The sequence below is a fragment of the Heterodontus francisci genome, chromosome 24 (assembly GCF_036365525.1).
Source record: "Heterodontus francisci isolate sHetFra1 chromosome 24, sHetFra1.hap1, whole genome shotgun sequence".
Classification (NCBI taxonomy): domain Eukaryota; kingdom Metazoa; phylum Chordata; class Chondrichthyes; order Heterodontiformes; family Heterodontidae; genus Heterodontus; species Heterodontus francisci.
Window position 1 is genome coordinate 52,341,839 of NC_090394.1, and position 17,227 is coordinate 52,359,065.

The 17,227-nt window shown below is 41.3% G+C and overlaps 1 protein-coding gene across 1 annotated transcript; it reads left to right on the top strand.

Annotated features, from left to right (window-relative positions):
- The first annotated feature begins 5,745 nt into the window (after positions 1-5,745).
- On the top strand, positions 5,746-14,377 carry LOC137383400 (inositol 1,4,5-trisphosphate receptor-interacting protein-like 2). The gene has a single exon (XM_068056196.1). The coding sequence runs from the start codon at positions 6,227-6,229 to the stop codon at positions 7,673-7,675; it is 1,449 nt and encodes a 482-aa protein (XP_067912297.1). The 5' UTR covers positions 5,746-6,226; the 3' UTR covers positions 7,676-14,377.
- Positions 14,378-17,227: the final 2,850 nt, after the last annotated feature.

The window sequence follows — 17,227 nt, forward strand, 5'->3', positions numbered from 1 at the left end:
TGCAGTCCCAGCAGTGGCCACTGCTCGCAGTGGCGTTGCTGGGACTAAGAGCTGTCGGCCCGATGATTGGCCGGCAACTCCATTTGGCGGGACTTTCTGTCTCAATGAGGTGGAAGTCCCGAGGTTCCAAAATTGAGTGAAAATCCGGAATTCTGAATCCTCAAATGGCTGTGTATGCTGGGTCAATTGAAATTTTCAAGACTGATTGATAGATTTTTATTCAGTAAGGGTATAAAAGAAAATGAACCAAAGGCTGGTAAATGGAAGTGAGGCATGAATAAGCCATGATCTAACTGAACGATGGAGCAGCTTGAGGAGTTGAATGGCTTATTCCTGTTCCTATTGTACGAATGATCTGATTCATTTTTACTTGCCATTAACAGATTCTACTAACTCTACGTGAGAGATTCCCTGCCCAGTCATCTGGTACCTCTCAAAAAACCCACTGATAGCAGTCCAGAGGGTGCCTATATATCTCTTATTAAGGTTCCTCTGCTTCTGCATATTCTAATTGCCAAAACTAAGGACCCTCTGTGGCAAGCATTGTTCCTAGGCCTTACACAAAGCAGATTAGGATTTTCTACCTCTAATAGTGGATTGCTGGAGATGACCATCATGTCCAGGGTCTGTTAGTAATTGAAGACTTCAAAGAAGGGAAAAAAAAGAAACAAAGTTTTTGCAAAAACATACTTTGGGAAAGAAGAGTTAAACAAAAGCAAAAAAATTGATTAAATATATATTTCCATGGCAGGCTCTATCAAAGGCTAGCTCTGCATCCCTCTCTAATCACAACCTCAGTTTGAAATGATCCCAACCAACATGGTCCCTCATTCTTGCAGAACACGCTTGGAGGTGTTCCAAGATTCCTGTTGCATTAGAGTCCAGTACACATACTTTAAAAAACAATCTATTCATCTGTCCCCTTGAATTACTTGCTTTAACATTTTTTTATTTGAAACCGGCAACAGAGCAGAACATCCTCAGGCTTGGTGGAGCTCCTCCCCTCTGAAAGTTGCATTGCCAGCTTGATTTTAAACATGAGAGAAGCAAATGGAACAAGAAAGGAGGAAGGAATTCAATGAAACAATGAGATAACTCTCATAGATCTTGTACAGCTATGTTCAGCTCCTCATGTACTTTATTCCAAATGGAGCAACACCAGGAATGCTAAAGTTGTGTTGAAGGCCCAGAGGGAGCCCTGCAGCAGAACATATTCCTTGCATATTGAGGCTTTCGTTGAATTTTTCCCATGACCTAAACTGAGCTTGTTCCTGCACAGTGGCAGTGAGTTGGACTTGCATCAGCTGGTTCTCAGTACTAGTCAATTGAGTGCAGTGACTATTTTCTCAAACAGAAAATCTCTTAGTGGACTCACTTTTGAACAGCCCCAAAGTAAACTCCTTACTTAAATTACATGTATTAATTGTAAAATCTAAGTCAATTTTAATCAATCCATGATATATAATGTAGTTTGCACAAGAAAGTAAGGTTTGTGTAAAGCTATAAGGAGTAAGTGTTTATAATTCACACTGTACCATTGCCCTCTGTGTTGGAATTAAACAGGCAAGTTTTTAAGTCATTCAAAACCCATCTATTTACACAGAGTTAAAATCGGACCACATTAAATAGATCTCTGTGTTGACCCTCATAATTGTAAAATAAAGTTAAAATGCATCCAGACCTAATACATTTTAAATACAAGATAGTTGTTTAAAAATAAGCATAAATTATATATATTTCACTGCTTCATGTGCACATATTATAAAGGTTAAGAATTGTTTAATTTTCATTTGGTATTCATTCAGCTCCCATACATTTTTAAATACTTTTGTAACATATCTTATATCTATTTAATGATCAGCTGGCTGTTGTTGACCACTATAATTATATACAGCACATAACTGCCCTTAGATGGGGGCTGGAATTTTACCAGCCCTCTGGAGACAGGATGGGAGGTGGGAGGGCTCGTAAAACGGCAGGGAAGGCATTGGGAGGGAAACCTGATATCTGCCCGCTGCCATAGGATATTGCTAGTAGCGTGAGTGGCAGCAGCGCGACCACCTGCCGACCAGTTAATTCAATAAAGTGGCCAATTAACTACATTTTACCAGCAGCGGGATAGGCCCCCACTATGTGGGGAGACTGCCAGGTATTTCGAAGCAGCCTCAGAACAACTTCCGGGAGAAGGGGAGCCTTCCTTTCTAGCTGCTCCAAGGCCCACGTAGGGTCCCCGACAGCAATGGACGCCCCTGCATCTCCGTTTCCATTGCTAGAGTCTTCACACCTTCGATCGCCGGGGCCTGCCTACCTGGCACATTAAAAAAATTTCTCAGCCACCCTTTGAGGGCAACTCAACAGGGAGGCACCCTCTCCTCCCTGCAGCCCCAGCAGTGAGCTCCTCTATCGGTGGCACTGCCAAGGCTGCCAAGCTGCCGGCCCAAAGGCCACCGTCCTGAATTGGATAGTGGTCCCGGCAGCAGCCTCTTAATGGGCCTCCACTGGTAAAATCCCCTCTCTTCCCAGAGTCCCGCCATTTGCCTGCACAAGCTCAGGACCCACTTTTTGTCCTGTGGCGAGACTTCCTTGACTTATGTAAAGGTCTGGCCGTGGAAACATCCCTAGGAAAAAAACTCCTGCTCTGTTTTTTAAAGAAAAAAATCTTTATGTACATTTGCCAGAAGCAGTTAAATCTTGACTGCGTTTTGGGAAAATGTTGAGCTGTTTGATTGGCAGCTGTTAGGCTGATACTTTTTTAAAAATTTATTCATTTGTGGGATGTGGGTGTCACTGGCAAGGCCAACATATATTGCTCATCCCTAATTGACCTTGAACTGAGTGGCTTCTGAGGCCATTTAAGAGTCAAACACCTTGCTGTGGGTCTGGAGTCACATATGGGCCAGACCAGGTAAGGATGGTAGATTTCCTTCCCAAAAGGACATTAGTGAGCCAGATAGGTTTTTACAACAATTGACAATGGTTTCTTGGTTACCATTAGACTAGCTTTTATAATTCCAGATTTATTAATTGAATTCAAATTTCACTATCTGCCATTGTGGGATTTGAACCTATGTCCCCAGGGCATTAGGCTGGCCTCTGGATTACTAGGTCAGTGACATTACCACTACACCACCACCTCCCCACAGTACATAATAATTGGATGTTTAAAAAACATGAATACAATGTTGATGGTTCAGCATAGTTTCCAATCTATTACGTAACGTGGTAAAGAATTTTGTGTAACATTCAGTTCCTATGATAAAATGACATTATTTTAATAAAATGAAATGGTGACAGAGAAAGATAGCAAACTAAATTTTTACAACATTTAAGCCTGGATTTTCCTAACCCCTTTGTGAAAAGGACAGGATGGAATTTCTGTCCATTGTCCCAAGCACTATGAATGCGGCCTAATTTCCTGAGTTGTGGCATTAAGAGAGCTTTTGGGCCAACCATCAAGAAGATCGCCCCCTCAAATCTAAATCAGGGGACACAATCACTGACCAACGCAAGCAAATGGACCGCTGGGTGGAACACTACCTAGAACTGTACTCCAAGGAAAATGTTGTCACTGAGACCGCCCTCAATGCAGCCCAGTCTCTGCCAGTCATGGATGAGCTGGACGTACAGCCAACAAAATCGGAACTCAGTGATGCCATTGATTCTCTAGCCAGTGGAAAGGCCCCTGGGAAGGACGGCATTACCCCTGAAATCATCAAGAGTGCCAAGCCTGCTATACTTTCAGCACTGTACGAACTGCTATGCCTGTGCTGGGATGAGGGAGCAGTACCACAGGACATGCGCGATGCCAATATCATCACCCTCTATAAGAACAAGGGTGACCGCGGTGACTGCAACAACTACCGTGGAATCTCCCTGCTCAGCATAGTGGGGAAAGTTTTTGCTCGAGTCGCTTTAACCAGGCTCCAGAAGCTGGCTGAACGTGTCTACCCTGAGGCACAGTGTGGCTTTCGAGCAGAGAGATCCACCATTTAATAGCAGAGCAAAACTCCCACTCACCCAAAGTGAAAGCTATAGCCCCCAGTCCCAAATCCCTCTATATGGAGTCGGGACAGGCCATCCACACCTATAAGGTGCTTGACAGTCTCTTGTTCAGAACTGCCAGTGGATGTCAGAGCAGTTCACAGCCTAGGGTGGATGAGGGATTCCAATCTATAGGTAATAGTTTTGTTTGCTCCAAGTGGAGGATAGAATCTACCATTTAGGAGGCCATTCGGCCCATAACGATCCCATTGAAAGAGCTTTCCAATCAGTTCCACTCCCCTGCTGAAAGAGCTGTCAAAACCCCTCATAATTTTAAACATCTGTATTAGATCACCCATGAACTTTCTCTACTCTAAGGAGAACAGTTCCCGCTTCTCCAGTCTCTGCACATAACTGAAGACTCTCATCACTGGTACCTTTCCAGCAAATCTTCTCTGCGCCCTCTCCAAAGCCTTATCATCCTTCCTAAAATGCACTGTTTACAACTGGGCACAACAATCCAACTGAGACCTAATAGTGATTTATAATGTTTTAGAGTAATTTCTTTGTTTTTGTAGTCTATGCCTCTATTTATAAACCCAATGCTCCCATATGCTTTCTTTGCAGCTTACCAACTTATCTAACCACCTTCAAAAAATTGTGCATGTCAACCCCCAGATTTCTTTGTTCTTGCAGCCCCAGTAAAATTGCACCATAGGGTTTATATCACCCCTCCTCATTCTTCCTACCAAAATGTATCACTTCACACTTCTTTGCATTAAATTTCATCTACCATGTGTCTGCTCATTTCACCAGTCTATGTTCTCCTAAGTCTGCTATTATCATGCTGTTTACTCCATTTCTAAGTTTTCTATCGTCTGAAAACTTGGAAATTGTGCATCCTATACCCAAATCAATGTCATTAATATCAAAAAGAGCAGTGGTCTTAATTCCGATCCTCTGAGGAACACCACTGTATATTTCCCTCCCGTCTGAAAAGCACTTTTCATCACTACTCTCTGCCTTCTGTCTCAGTAAATTTTGTATCCACACTGCCACTGTCCCTTTAATTCCAGGGACTTCGCCTTTGCCAATAAGTCTATTATGTGCCACTTTATCAATCATTTTTGGAAGTCTTGCTTACCCCATGGAAATTTAAGGTCGATGGGGGTGGAATTCCAGCAGATCCAGGCTCCACCCCAAATTCCAATTCACATCAGTCAATCTGATTGGCATCTGGTTACAGTTGTTACTTTTAACTGTTGAGACTGACCTCTGGTACACCTACATCCTGAAAAGCCCAGCTCTCTCCTGGGGCATGACATCCATTTCTTGCCAGGCAATGGAAAATGTGGTATCTGCCTAGCTGAAATCTGAACTGCATCTACTAGTCTATCAGTGCAGCCTTGGGCCTCAGTGTTAAATTAGCAACTTCAAGTATATCATGTCATTCAGCAGCTCCTCGTTTAGGTTTGCAAATGTAAACAACAGTTTTTTGGTCTCTGGTGTGCAAATGCAAACACACACACCTTAATTATAAGGCGTGGGTGGAGGCACATGTTGCTTTACCATCTGACCAACCTTTAATGAATTACCCACTCGCAGTCCTTCGATTGATATTAATTGTACCGTCTGCAGGTGTTCAGCTCCGAGCATACAAAGCTATAAAAAAAACGCGTCCAATGAGATGGGTTTGTGAAAAAAAGGTTGGGCTTTTATAAAGCCGGGCTAGGCTGCAGAAGTACACAAGTAGTGCCCTTAGGCAGGGGCTGAAATATATTTCAAAGTTTTGCATGTGTCAGTGATGTTGCATTTGCCAAAATGAAGAGATTCCCAGGCATGCTTTGAGCAGGAGGTGATCTCTGTGGATGGTGTTAATGGTGGAAGCAACACGTAGCTCCAGCTTGGTCCCTCCAGCACGCAAATGGTTAAAATGTACAGGAGCCTCTGCAGACAATTGCTTGCAGTTTGAAACCAAAATTCCGCATGTAGAGGATGGCATTTCCTCTTAGCTCATAGAAAATATGACGCAAATCTATTTCCCTCGGAAGAGGAAGTTTAAAGCTAAGTAACGGTCGGGAGTGTATGGGCATTGAGGGAGGAAAGTAGGACCAGTGGCTGGTATTACTTTCGGAGCCGCCGAGTTGGATTATGCTGTAGATGCCGGAAGTTACTCTGCGGTTTACACGTGGCTCCGGGACCGGTGGAAATGGGCTGATCTCACAACACAAGAGCCATACAAACCATGTCATCTCGTTCTCCAAATCTACCAGTGTTTTGGCTGCTGGCGACCTGCTTCTGCATTGCTTTCCTGTGCCTCCATCATCTGAAAGGCGACCAGCAGAGTGAGCTGAGCAGCACCCCAGACACCGAAGCCGGCGCCTTCCCTCTTTTCAAGTTCTCGGTGGCTTTCCTGGTCTGTTACTTTCTGATTAAATACTACTGCTGGTCGGCTCCGCGGCAGCCCTCGCCTCTCCGGACTCCACCCGCTCCAGGCAGGAAGATCATCTTAGAAACTTACTATGAACATCAGCTGAAACTCTCTCCACACGTCCTCGGGCACAGCAAGGCACATGTGACCAAAATAGTCAGCGAGCTGGTCAAAGTTGGCAAAACTGAGCATGAGGATTCCACTCTGACTTTTCGAGGGGATTTTGTTCAAATTGGCAGCGCTTATGAGCAGCATAAGATCAACAGCCCGGACTGTTTCGATGTCCTTGTGCCTATAAAAGTGCCCCAGGTCCTGAAACTGGAGCCTGCCTTCGATATAGGGAGGGAAGATCTCCCCTTTTATTTGGGAGGAACCGCCATCTGCAGATTAAAACCCTCCAGCAAATCCGAGTGGTCAAAGTATAGGAAAGATTTCAGTGACTGTTTCTGTGTCCACTTTCAGAAGAAATCCTCTCTGTCATCCACGCAGGTGCTCAAATGGTTTTACAGCAAGATGCACAGATGCCTCAATGTCATCAGATACCAGTGTGAGGAGCGATGCTCCATTACACTGTCTGTGGTCAATGACCAACTTATACTGAAACTGCTGCCAAAGTCTGATTACGTGTGCTGCCACATCTCCATGTCAGTGCGACTGATTCCAGCTGTGCATGTGGGTGATTCAGTATTTCTTGTGGCGCAGCCCTGGGCCAGGACCGAGGTGGTGCTCAGGCCCCTGAAGAAAGAGGCCTTTTGGTATGTCTATCTATCAAAGCATGAGCAAAAGTTTCTGAACTGGCTGAAAGTGCAAACTCCAAACAACTCCTGCCACTTGAAATGTCTTCAGATTATGAAAGCTCTTCGTGATGTGGGCTGCAAAGAGTTTGACCAGAAATTCTCTGTTCAATGGAACACAATACTTTGCTCCTATAACATGAAAACAGCACTTTTTCATTTGGTGTTGAAAGGCCCCCTGGATGTGTGGGATGAAAAATTCCTTATGGAAAGATTAGAGGACCTGATTAGGTTCTGGAGAGAACGGTTGCAGCAACAGGAACTGATGCATTTTTTCCTGGGGAATAAAAATGTCCCAGATTTTTTGACGGTGCCAAGAAAGATCAAGGAAGTCTTGCCAGTGAACCTGCTGGCTGGCTTTGATGCTGTCCTTCTGGATCTCGTTTCCTTTCAACTCTTGAAAACGTGGAATCGAGCACATCTAATAATGAAGTTAAACAATCATAAACACTTGCCCAGAAGTTTCTAATAGATGCTGATGTCTGAATTTGCCTCCATATTAATATGTCAAATGTTTCTGATAAACATATAGGATGGTCATTTTAACTTATTGTATGTCAGTCCCAGTGGCACAATATCATTATAAATGATTGTTATGTCCCTATTTGGTCAGAAGGCAGAGTCACAGAAAATGTATCATTACCTAACTTCTCTCTGTTCAGAAAACAACAGTTTAATGTGCACTCAGTACTTTATAGTGAAAGGTCAGCTTTTATTCAAATGTCTAAATTTCTAAAACATTTAAGACTAGGTAATTTATTATTTTGCTAATAAATAATTTGAAGGATTTTTTTTTTTTTTGTTTTCTTCTAACCATGTAAAGTAACTTATGGTCTTGCCTCAGGTAATTACCGGTGCTTATTATACGGACATGGTGAATTTGCTGAAGTAAGGACTAATTTCACCTTGCATCACCAGCTCAATATTCTTTGAGGTCACTTGTACTTTTTTGACCAGGGTACAAAAGTCATGGTGGGAAATGCTAGCTTAAAAAGAACAAATGGGCAGCAGAGGATTACGAAGTTCACTCTAACTGTCTATAATATTGTATGGACCATTAAATTGTATCACAGTTTTGTAACTTGCTCCTGCCCATACAGTATTCTCTATAAACTGAGGATATTTCACAGAAAAAAAATCATCTTCAGCCTGCATTGTGTTACTTGCTTATGCCTATTTTTCTTTTCTGTGTTAGTGGCACGTGAGGCAACCCATTCATTCTACTGCTTTTGCATCTACAGATCATGCTTTGGGTTGTTTCTGTAATGGAAACCCCTATTAATGTGGACAGGTCTTTAGCTGGGTTTGTCTAGATGCAATGAGGAGCTTACCAAGTCTGTCTGGTGGGGGGGTTGCTGGGGGGACATTGTATCCATAATCCTCTGACACAGAGGCAGGAATGCTTCCACTGAGCCAATGATCATGCCTATTACCAGTACGTTATTCGTTTACTATTTGGTAATTTTATTTTGAATATAGGACTTTCAAGTGTTAATTCTTAAATAGATTGAATATCAGCAATATGTGGAACTTGCTACATTTTACAATAATCTAAATTTGATAGTGTGCTAGTATTTGAATTATATTTCATTTTCTGCAATTACCTCATAAACCAGAATATTAATTTTGGTGATCACAGCAAGAATATCTTAAATTTCACTGAAATCTGTGAATTAAACAGAGTATATACTTGTCAGGAGCAAGGAGGAGCAGCAGACTGTTAAAATCATCCTCAAATATTTCATAGAGTCATAGAGTCATACAGCATAGAAACAGGCCCTTCGGCCCATCACGTCCATGCTGACCATATACCTATCTATACTAATCCCACCTGCCTGCATTAATTCCATATCCCTCTATGCCTTGTTCATTCAAGTACCTGTCCAGATGCCTCTTAAATGTTGCTACTGTTCCTGCCTCCATCACCTCCTCTGGCAGCTCATTCCAAATACCCATTATTCTTTGTGTGAAAAATTTACCCCTTTGATCCCCTTTAAACCTCCTCCCTCTCACCTTAAATCTATGCCCTCTAGTTTTAGTCACCCCTACCATGGGAAACAGACTCTGGCTATCTACCCTGTCTATGCCTCTCATAATTTTGTATACCTTTATCATGTCCCCTCTCCGCCTCCTTCGCTCCAGGGAAAACAGACCCAGCCTATCCAATCTCTCTTTATAACTCAAGCCCTACAAACCAGGCAACATCCTTGTGAATCTTTTCTGCACCCTCTCTAGCTTAATCACATCTTTCCTGTAGTGCGGCAGCCAGAACTGCACACAGTACTCCAAATGCGGCCTAACCAACGTTATGTACAACTGTAACATGACGTCTCAACTCTTGTACTCAATGCCTCGGCCGATGAAGGCAAGCATGCCATACACTTTCTTCACCGCCCTGTCTACCTGTGTTGCCACTTTCAGGGAACTATGTACTTGCACCCCAAGGTCGCTCTGCTCAACAACACTCCCCAGGGCCCTGCCATTCACTGTATATGTCCTGCCCTGGTTTCGCTTCCCAAAATGCATCACTTTGCACTTGTCTGCATTAAATTCCATTTGCCAATCCCTTGCCCACTTTTCCAGTTGATCTATATCCTGTTGCAACCTTAGACAACCTTCTTCACTGTCCACTATACCACCAATTTTGTGTCCTCTGCAAACTTACTAATCATGCCCCCTACATTCACAACCAAGTCATTAATATATATGACAAACAACAGAGGACCCAGCACCGATCCCTGCGGCACACCACTGGTCACCGGCCTCCAATCTGAAAAACAACCCTCCACTACCACCCTCTGCCTCCTATCACCAAGCCAATTTTGTATCCAATTTGCTAGTTCACCCTGGATCCCATGTGTTCGAACCTTCTGGACCAGCCTACCATGCGGGACCTTGTCAAAGGCCTTGCTAAAGTCCATGTAGACAATATCCATCGCCCTGTCCTTGTCAATCCTCTTGGTCACCTCCTCGAAAAACTCAATCAAATTCATGAGACATGATTTCCCATGCACAAAGCCATGCTGACTATCCCTAATCAGACCACGCCTTTCCAAATACATATAAATCCTGTCTCTCAGAATCCCTTCCAATAACTTTCCCACCACTGACGTAAGGCTCACTGGCCTGTTGTTCCCTGGCTTATCCCTGCTGCCCTTCTTAAATAAAGGCACAACATTAGCTATTTTGCAGTCTTCCGATACCTCACCCTTGGCTAACGATGATACAAAAATCTCTGCCAGGGCCCCAGCAATCTCCTCCCTTGCTTCCCATAGCATCCTAGGATACACCTGGTCAGGCCCTGGGGATTTATCCACCTTAATGCACTTCAAAACCTCCAACATCTCCTCCTTTGTTATGTTGATATGCTCCAGGATATCGCTGTTCTCTCCCTTGAACTCACTAGCTTCCATGACCTTCTCCACGGTAAATACAGATGAGAAGTATTCATTTAGGACCTCGCCCATTTCCCGTGGCTCCACACATAGATTACCACACTGATCCTTAAGGGGGCCTACTCTCTCCCTAGCTACCCTTTTACTGCAAGTAATTTATTGAAAATTATTCTGTAAGTGCTGCATGCAATGAGTTCCAGTAGTTTACATCACTAAATTGAGATACATTTATATAGAATGTCCTACACAATCCAATACGTAATTTAAAGAAATACAGGCTGTGACACAATCAAGTTTTATCCTTTCTGAATGTTTTAGGTTAAGTGGTTTGTAACCAGTTTCATTTACTCAATATCTCCATTTTATTTCTGTTTTGGTTTTATCCTCTGTGCAACCATTCAGATGATACACAGCCTTTCCCACATATCATGGTAACAGATATGGACGTATCATATGAGCAGGGCTCATTCAGTTATTACTTTCTTGCTCTATGCATCCTACCAGGCAGTTAAATATCACTGTAGTCATACTTAATACAGACACACCGTTTTAAGGGGTTATGACTTTCCTGAGATGCGCAATTTTCTTGAGCAAGAGAAACTTATTTTAACTTAACCTGTATGTACATGAAACATGTCCCTAGACTAATGGATACCCCATCCGCCAGAAAAAAGTCCTTTTAATTTGAGTTGCTCCTGCCATTAAATCTAGGAAAGAACAGCTAGGTAAACCTAGACAGACCTGATGGTAGTGTCTTCCAGCACATGCAGTACATTGGTCTCTCCAAGTCCAACATTGACTATTCCTGTATATTAAGTTGTTTTAACCCAGCACTGTTAATTCAAAAGGGAGACCTATATAAAATGTGCAACAACTTGCATTCTACAGTCCGTTTAATATAGTGGAGCATCCCAAGCTTCTTCACAAAGGTGAAAACAAATCCTGGGCAATGTTAGAAAAGGAGTTAGGGGCAATTAATGAAGGTGTAATCAAACCAGTTCACTTTGAAATGTGCAAAAAAAGCAGCAAGACAGATAGGCTTAGAGAAAGACTGTTGTCAAGATGGATGGAGTCTTTCTTAACAAAAAGAGAGAGGAATGCATGTAAAGGAGGCAGTCAGAAGAGCAGAGGCCATGCATTAGCACATAGGCCTGGAGGAGGTTTCAGATATTAGGAGGGCTGAGGCTGTGGAAGGATTTGTAAAACAGGACAGTGATTTTAAATTCAGGGAACCAGTGGAAGTTGGGGAAGACTGGTTGTTTGTAAGCAAGACTTGGAGAAGGATAGAATGAAGGCAACAGAGTTTTAATTTATGGAGGATGAAACGGGAGCTTCTGAGTGGTGAAGCAGTTGAGCCTGCAGAAGAAAAAGGTATTGATGAGGGTTGCAACAGAACGGGTGGCAGGCAGTATTGCAGAGGTGGAAATGGGCAGTTTCAGTAATGGATAGGGTATGGGGTTTGAAGCTGAGCTTATTGATGTAAGATATCGAGGTTGCACGGTTCAGCCAGAATGAACTTCTGAGGAGGGAGTTAAAGTGCAGAGATTATAATGGGAGCTAAACAGATCTCACTCAAGGCTTTGCTGTTGAAGCCCTATGTTGGAGAAAATTCTTGTTTACCTATGACTTGATCATGGATAAATAACCATACAGCACAATGGTGATCATAAAGTGATAGTAGTGGAAAGGCAGAGTTGTGTGTGGTCAGCATGCATGTGGAAGCTGTCTCTGTGTCTATGGATGTTGTCACTGAGGGGCAGCAGATAAATGAATAAGAGGAGTGGGCTAAGGATGGAAACTTGAAGTCCTATAAATCTTTTAGCAACTTCCATGAGTGGGAAATTAAAAGAGCTTTGAAAGTCTGGTAAATTAAAAGAACTTTGGAAACTAATATCCATTAAGGGAGAAAAACTAAATATAGTGGATTATCTTTCTATTGCAAAACTGAGGAAATCCTCTCCCACCATTATGCTCTATTCATCCTCTCTTTGAGTCTGGTGACGCTAAAATATATTAAAACAGCATTATTGAAAGCATTCCAACTGCTCTAGCTGTGTGCAGTTTAAGATTCCCTCCTGCTAAGGAAGGCACATACACCCTACTGGGTTAATGATTATTTACTTTGTAAGTAGATGATGTATAATGTTAATTAGAAGCTGCAATATGTGTTCTCAGTATGTGGCTTCATATTAGTTCCTTTTTATATAACAGGATTGTGCAGGAGGAACTGAAACCTATGACACATCAACTGAGGCATTTCTGGCCTGGTGAAGTATGCCAAATGTACTCACAGTACAGACAACTCAATTTCTTTCAAAAAAAACTTCTCTTTTTAATATTTCAATATATCTGCATATTCTACAAAAGATTGGACAGCGTGAGCCTCAGCTGAGAAGGTATCACAAATGGTTAAACTGTGCCGCTATCAAAATAAAATGCTATTTTTAAAAGCTGGATGTTTGTTTATCTAACAGAAAACTACAAAGTCATGATGTGGGCCTACAAAAATATAGCTGGCGGATTACATCTTGGACATGAATAGAGCAGCTTTTCCCAGTTGGACTAGACTTTTGTTTCTTTCGAGACGTACAGCATTACCAGTGTTTATGATTTTTGCATTTATGCATGATTAGAGTTTCTGGTTTTCTGATTTTGGGGCTTCCAATGTTTATTTTTGCAGATTTAAATTTGCATCAAATATTGTATTCTTAGTTGCCTCTCAATGAGACTTTCAGTGAGACTGGGTCTCATCAGTGCTTTCAATGAGACTGTTTATGTTCACTTAACAACTTCTGAATTTCCCATATGTCGCCCACCTGCCGAGACCATTGCTTTCTCCCCAGCTGGCAGGACACGGCTCTGCTCTTTGGACATCAAGCTGCTCACAACAATTTCCTTTACAGCCTGAACAGATATCAGTTGCTGTCCTGACAATTCATTCTCCACCCCTGTTCCTTTCAATTCAAGGTTTTTGTTGCTGGGAGGTGACATGCCCATCTTAGTTAAGCCAAGGAAAAGATTCCAGTAAAAGAAGATGTTACTACCTTTGAAAAGTTTAATTGAGCCGCTCTTCAATGCCTTGTAACAATTTACAGATACATTGGTCACAGGATATATTCTGAACTTCAAATATTTGGGTTACTGGTTTGATCAGTGCTACCAAAATAAACACTGACTCCAAAATTTCTTCCAAATGGGCTTTTAATTGGTCTAACCCAAAAAGCATGGCACCTTATATATGATGCATTTTATCGTAATGAGTTTGTGCTTTTTTATTGCTTTTAAGACATATTTGACTAGCATTCAATTAAAGTGTCTAGTCACTAATAGTTTACATGGTACTGTAACATTATAAATATTTGTCACCTAATACACTCATGGGTGTTTACCATATGAAATCCTACTGCTCAACTCTGTTACCGATATTTGTGAAACAGTATGTAATTTTTATATGTATATAAGATAGAATATAATACTTAAGATGTATCTCAGGTCATAACGGAAGAGTTTGATAGTAATAAACCTCTAATTTTTGTGGTTTTGTGATGCCATCTAAAATCCTTTATTTAAATGTATACAACTTTGTAATGCATTTTATCTGAGTGTTATAATGTGAGAGAATAGTAAACGGCTGATGAGCTGCAATATGATAACTGAATTTGTGTCTGGGTTAAACTAATAATTCATGAGGGACAAATGCTGTCATTTAGTCCCACCAGTAGAATTATATAACCCATCCATATAATAATCAGTTTATTGCACCTTTTTCTGGCAAATAACTTGAATAAAATGTATATTTTTAAGTTTTAGTTGCCTTTTTTTAATGAACTATGAACTGAAATTCTGCAATTAATGTGATGTTTTCATGAAGCCTTCAGTTTTTAGATCAAAAAATCAATTAGGTGCATGTTGGATATGGAGCTAGCAGGAGAGAGAATAAGAAATTAGCAGCAGAGGTGGAAGGGTATTTGTATGAAAGAGGTGCTGGACATGGGCATTTAGTTTAAAAAATAGGTTGTGAAATAATAACGCGTAACAGCTGTGGGGGAGAAAAAGGAAGGAAGAGCTTTGGTGAACAAAATTTTCACAGCAGGAGAGGTTAAAAGAAAGATTCAGTTTCCTTTTATGACATCTTTTGCATTAAATTCAACACTTAACTCCAGAGGAATGCAACATACTAAATATTCAATGTAGTTATTTTATCTTTTCAATGTGTTACGGTGCTTTTAATTTAACATTTCATCGTTATTTTAAAATCTCTGGATAGCAGGAGAGATTTATTGTAACATGTGTCACAGTTCCCTTGGTTCAGCATTACCAGTTAGTCGTAAGTGGACCTTACATTCCCAGTGATCTGGATTGCACTTTTCCTACCTAATATCTGGTTAAACAATACCATGACCCTGGATTCATAACCAAGAATATTTATTGTGGAAATCATCGACTGAAATGTGTTATTTCCTTTCTCTTTATGGGTGGTCTGAATAAGCACTCTATGAAAACAAGTCACATGCTTTGGTTAATAATTGGATAATTTCCATAAAATGCGTGAATGAACGATATACAGTTTTCACAGTGAGATCAATGTATTTTCCTGCACTCCTCAGTTTGTGAAAAGCAATGACAAAACAACTGAGTAACTCTCTAAATACGGGCGCTATGACAGAAGATTACCATCTTTAGCTATCCCCTTCAAAGCTAAACTGGTTCAATCTTTAAGATACAGACAGCCATTTCCTGTTGGCTGTAAAACCACAGGTACTCTGTGACTGGAAGAGAGAAACTGCATCAGGACACTGCCTCCCTTAAGACAGACATTTGGGGTCCGTGACCACTAAGCTGGCAATGCCTAAGGGCTCCAGATTGGGGATAGGGACTGTTATTTAGAACTGTGCATAGATAACATACTTCTCATGATTTAATTAACTCAGAATGTCTATTCACCAGTATTAAATGAAGCCAATCTTTGATGATGCCCCAAGCTGCTTGATAATGAATGCAACCATTTCAATTAACTGACACCTGTAGGAATGACTTTTTATATTGTCAGAATCTTGCATTAGTAAGCAGTTGCTGTATATGTGGTCAAGGATTACACTGTTTTCATTTAGAGATACAGCACTGAAACAGGCCCTTCAGCCCACCAAGTCTGTGCCAACCAAGAACCACCCATTTATACTAACCCTACAGTAATCCCATATTCCCTACACTAAGGGCAATTTACAATGGCCAATTTACCTATCACCTGCAAGTCTTTGGCGGTGGGAGGAAACCGGAGCACCCGGCGAAAACCCACGCAGACACAGGGAGAACTTGCAAACTCCACACAGGCAGTACCCAGAATTGAGCCCGGGTCCCTGGAGCTGTGAGGCTGCGGTGCTAACCACTGCGCCACTGTGCCGCCCACCCACTACCAAGGTTGTGGCCTCCCCACCCACTACCAAGAGAAATTGTGGCTGCAATAGATGTAACCCCTATTGTGCTGATCATAGCACAGAAATTGCAGTTTTTTTTAAAAAAAGCATCCAATGCAGGTCATATAAGCAAAAATCCATTTTGCAACATTTTGCCATATCATGTAAAAGTGAAATCTCTATGGAAACAGATTTTTCTGATGTTGAGGTATTAAAATGATGGAGAAATTAGTATTTTCTGCTAGGTACTATAAAACTAGGTAATATGTAAAATTGTTAAAGTTTAATCATAACAAATAAAAAAATTCTTTCCAATCAATTTCTCTGCTTCCGACCTCATCTGAAGTCTCTTTCTGCAGTATAGTTATATGGGTGGCAATTATTCCTGAACTCATCAAAGCAGTCAATTCTCATATGTGAGTCCAAACAGTGAGTGTCAACAGGCAATTTGACTGCAGGGACAGTCACAGTTAAGTCTCACCCCGTCCACATATGTGAGCTTCCAACAAGGACCACCAGAAAACAATGAGGAGAGAGAATCATGGCTGCCTTTCTATTTGTAACCAGTGACACTGAGACCAACTGTAGCCCCCTTTAAGAATAGACAGGGAATTGAAACCTTGGACCATCTGATCTCCAGATAAACTCCATTGAGATATTATGGAGTCTTCTGTCAATCTTGTGAAATTTAGCCCAAAAGAATCAATCACGTTTTTAACCCAACAGTGCTAAAACCATTTAATTGCAAATGTGTGGTTCTCATGCTGTGCTGCATTAAAAGCTGTCAAATATGGAAAGTAGATAGCTGATGCCCATAAAAATGCATCATAACCATCTTAAGGAGTGGAGTAGAGAAATTGGCATTGACAATTGATCAGAAAAATAAACTTTTCATGGCCATGATTATTTACTAGATCAAATTTGCATATACGCCTCCAGGTGAAAATGTGTGTTTCCTGATGTCATAATTTCCCATTATAAAGTTCATCACCAACTTGTCACTTTTGATAAAAAACTAGTTCAAACTCGCAAAACTCATACTTGAACAATTAATTGATGCCAATTCATATATTGTGCACTTTTTAATTCAATTGTTGTGTATATTCTTTTGGGCCTCCTTATCTCGAGAGACAATGGATACATATATATATATATATATATATATATATATATATATATATGGTATAAAAATATATTTCTGATACCTAAAAG

What these genes read in the sequence shown, in the direction of transcription:
- LOC137383400 (XM_068056196.1), top strand. Translation starts at nt 6,227, where the DNA reads ATGTCATCTCGTTCTCCAAATCTACCAGTGTTTTGGCTGCTGGCGACC.